A 4,084-nucleotide genomic window follows, 5' to 3' on the forward strand; every position below is an offset into this window, starting at 1 on the left:
AATTTCCCTATGGCTAACTACCTAATCATATAGTAGTCAGATATCAACCAAAAAAAAAATCTAATTGGAAGTGACTGAGAAATTTTCCAGATGATGATACAACAACTGCCCCTTATAAAACTACAGTACAACAAATTAAAAATGAGTCCCAAGGGTTATATTATGTAAACTAATCCCTGATGTTAACAAATAACTAACATTACCTATAGCCTATAGGCTATAACCTTGTGACCTCAACTGTGTTGAAGGTTCAATGATACTTATATAATAATTAACAAACTTGTAGCCTAGTCTGTTCTCAAAGACTTGAACCAATCAGCAAAAATGGCTTTCTTCCTTCTCAAGTTCATCTTCTTCACATTGAGATTCATATCGAACTTGGTTTCACGCTTGATCTTATCTGCCACTGCCCATCTTCTGGTGTTATTCATCCACGGATTCAGAGCACCAGGCCAAGCCAGCCATGGTGCAATACAACGAGTCTCAGAGGTCATCAAGTCATGGTTTGAGTACTTGTTGGAGCTTATAATGGAAGCAATAAGTGCTCTAATTTCTACCTTGTTTGATTATCTAATAGAAGGTCTCACAGCGTCTGCTTCAGGTGCCACTTCAGCAATTGGAGGTCTCATTGAGAAAACAAAGAATTCGCTCGACGGGCTCACAGGTTTCCCAGAAATTTTTGAGGGAGTTCCTGAGATGGTTTTTGAAATGGTGATGGACTTGTGGAACAATTGCAAGGATGCTTTAGGATATGTTATAGAGAATGCTTGAGATATACTGTGTAACTATATACTTCATTGGTTGTAAAACATGTCGCATTTATTTGGATGGACTGCAATTTTTTTTCTTTTCTTTTTCCCTCATCTCTCAATACTTGTAACTCCATTTTTCAATAGGAGAATCGGAAATGATGCCCTACTGCCCTAAATGATGTTGTGTTTAGTTACGAAACTCCGTTACAAGGCTTATAGCAATCTCAAGGGTATGCTCCAGCATAGTCAAAGGTGTGTTACACTCCTCCAGGAGGGAAGAAAATATGGAACATGTCCATGGTTACCATTTCATGGGCAAGTCTTATAAGAAATTAGTAGTATACTAGTATATACATGTCCCCCAGTTCACTCTTTGCATCTTCACTTCACGAAGCCAAGCCTGGCCTACGGTTCTTTTCTTTTTATCGCTAGATATGATTAATTACTACTCGCAAGAACAGAAAAGCAGTTGATTGCTTTCTTGTTTTCTACTTATGCTCTTAATTTGGTTTATAGTATTTCTTCCACTCTTATAATATTAAAAAGAATTCATGTACAGAACAATGAAAAGTGTCGTTGGTGTTTGTAATTTACTCACTCGTCCGGCCGCTATAAAACTCTAAAACCCATGTCAGAAACCTCGCAGCCTCCTCTCTCTTTCTCTCTCGAAAGTTTCTGTCTTTGGGTTTATCATGGCAGCCATGCCGAAGAAGCTTATGCATGCGGTTCAGTACGACGGCTATGGTGGAGGAACTTCTGGTTTAAAGGTTCTTTCTTTATCTCTGTTCCTGTTCTTCTATCAATGCTATTTTGTGAGTAGGCCCTCTGATTATTCTTCAATGCCAAGAAAAAGTGGGAAGTTCTTAGCTTTGAAATTAGGATGAGATTACATGAGACAAGCCATAAGCTAGGAAGGTGATTTTATTTTCAAGATTTTACTTGAGACAATCTTGCTGCAATTTGCCTATCTGTGATTCTTGATTTAAAGGATTTGCAATTGTTTGCATCAAATTATGGGTCACGTGATTGAAATGCCTGAAGGGAAAAGAGAGTGAGCAAGCAAACCAAGACTTGAGTTGAAGTTGTGAAATGGGTTTGTGGTGCTGACTTGATTATGTTTTTACTTCTGCTAATATCTTTAAATTGATATAAATAATAGAGAAGATGTTGATGTTAACTTGATTGTATGTATCTGTTGTTGCAGCATGTTGAGGTTCCAATCCCAGCTCCAATCAAAAATGAGGTTCTGCTGAAAGTGGAAGCAGCTAGTCTAAATCCAGTTGATTGGAAAATTCAGAAAGGCCAGCTGCGGCCTCTTTTCCCATTGAATTTCCCTCTAATACCTCGTAATGCTGCTTTCCCTGTGATTCTGTTATGCTTTGGCTTTTGTAAATTGAATTTATGCCTGGACAGTCGATATAATTTCTTATTATTTTTTTTTTTTTTTAACTTTCGGAGTGAGTTTGTGTTACTAAGTTTGCAATTTGTTAGTCCTGTGCATAAAACTTGGTGGTAAACTGGCATCTACTCATAAAAGTTGTCTGTCCAATTGTTCTCTCATTTGCACTTGATTCATATATGTAACCAAGTATTGAGAGTGTTGTCAGGTAGATGAATTAATTGCGTTCTGAATTCAGAAAGGATGTGGACATCTTTCTTAGCTTGAAATATGGGTTGCTTTTTGCTTCAAGTCGTCAATGCCATCGAGTCTTATACTGGCAGGTTGCTTACTAACTCTGGTTTATGATATTGTTGGGAACAGTAACGGACGTATCTGGAGAGATTGTAGAGGTTGGAGGAGGAGTCAAAAAGTTCAAAGTGGGAGACAAAGTTGTTATAATGCTCAACCCTTTTGTAAGTGAATACAATCTCTCCCTTACTTGAACAATGTGTTACATGTGTGTATGGTTAGGAGTTTCTGATTTAAAGGTCATTTGTTTGTTGCTGATACATATTGGTAGTACGGAGGTGGGTTGGCTGAGTTTGCTATCTCTAATAAGAGACTGATGGTTACTAGGCCACCTGAAGTTAGCGCAGCTGAAGGTGCAGGCTTACCTATTGCTGGTCTCACAGCTCACCAGGCTGTCACACAAGCTGCAGGGATCAAGCTCGATGGCACTGGTCAGAAGCAGAAGAACATATTGGTCACTGCGGCCTCTGGTGGAGTCGGTCACTACGCAGTCCAACTAGCAAAGCTTGGAAACACTCATGTTACCGCCACTTGTGGAGCTCGGAACATTGAATTGGTGAAGAGCTTAGGGGCAGATGAGGTTCTTGATTACAAGTCCCCTGAAGGGGCTGCTCTAAAGAGTCCATCTGGTCGGAAATATGATGCCGTGATCCACTGTGCAACTGGCATTCCTTGGTCTACTTTTGAGCCTAACTTGAGTGCAAAGGGGAAGGTCATAGACATTACTCCTGGTCCAAGTGCCTTCTCTACTTGTGTTCTGAAGATGCTAACTTTCTCCAAAAAGAAGTTGGTGCCACTTATGTTGTATCCCAAGACTAAGAACCTGGATTATCTTGTGAAGCTAGTGAAGGAAGAAAAGCTCAAGACGGTGATCGACTCGAGGCAACCTCTGAGCAAGGCTGAAGATGCTTGGGCTAAGAGTATTGATGGCCATGCAACTGGGAAGATCATTGTGGAGCCTTAATTAGCTAATAGAACAAGGGATACATAATGTGTGTGTGTGTGTATTGATTTGATTTCATTTGAACATGACTGAATATTGTAAATGGGTGGTTTGGGTTTATAAGGTCATGTCTTGTGGAAGTTATACTTGACAGGACTTCACTGGTTCATGCACTTGTTTTGGTTTTGAGAAGAAGTTTACTACATAAGCTTATCCTGCCGAGAAGAAGTTTACTACATAAGCTTATCCTGCCTTTTGAAGCTTCATTTCTCCTTGCTAACCATCTCCCTTTCAAATCAGTTAGTCGAACTCATTTTCTTCCAGTTCTTGTCGAAGTTTGTTTGAACATTTGGTTTCATATACTCTTTCATCATGCACGTGAGGTGAATTTAACAAATTCTCTCAAAAGAAAAAATTAACAAAAAATGTAATTTCACAAAAAATAGAGTAATATGCCTTTTATCAAAACTAAATTAAAAATTTAGGTCTTTTCAAAAAAAAAAAAAAAATTAAAATTGAGGTTCTACTACAAATGGAGGCTCTTTTTTTTTTGTGTCAAATGACTTCACTAAATTTTGAAATGCCCATAATACCCTTATATAGCATAATTATCAAATTAAGCAAATAAAATATAAACAGACAAAAGTGTAAAATTAAAAAGATAACCAAACAACCACTATTTTATTCTTTTTAATTGAT

At 38.1% G+C, this 4,084-nt stretch overlaps 1 protein-coding gene across 1 annotated transcript; it reads left to right on the forward strand.

The window, feature by feature from the left end:
- The first annotated feature begins 1,363 nt into the window (after window positions 1–1,363).
- Window positions 1,364–3,558, forward strand: LOC133739727 (chloroplast envelope quinone oxidoreductase homolog). Its single transcript, XM_062167518.1, has 4 exons — window positions 1,364–1,519; window positions 1,957–2,098; window positions 2,515–2,606; window positions 2,714–3,558. Exons 1-4 carry the CDS (start codon window positions 1,445–1,447, stop codon window positions 3,404–3,406), a joined length of 1,002 nt encoding a protein of 333 aa, XP_062023502.1. The 5' UTR covers window positions 1,364–1,444; the 3' UTR covers window positions 3,407–3,558.
- The last annotated feature ends 526 nt before the right edge of the window (window positions 3,559–4,084 follow it).

The sequence above is a fragment of the Rosa rugosa genome, chromosome 3 (genome assembly GCF_958449725.1).
Source record: "Rosa rugosa chromosome 3, drRosRugo1.1, whole genome shotgun sequence".
Taxonomy (NCBI): domain Eukaryota; kingdom Viridiplantae; phylum Streptophyta; class Magnoliopsida; order Rosales; family Rosaceae; genus Rosa; species Rosa rugosa.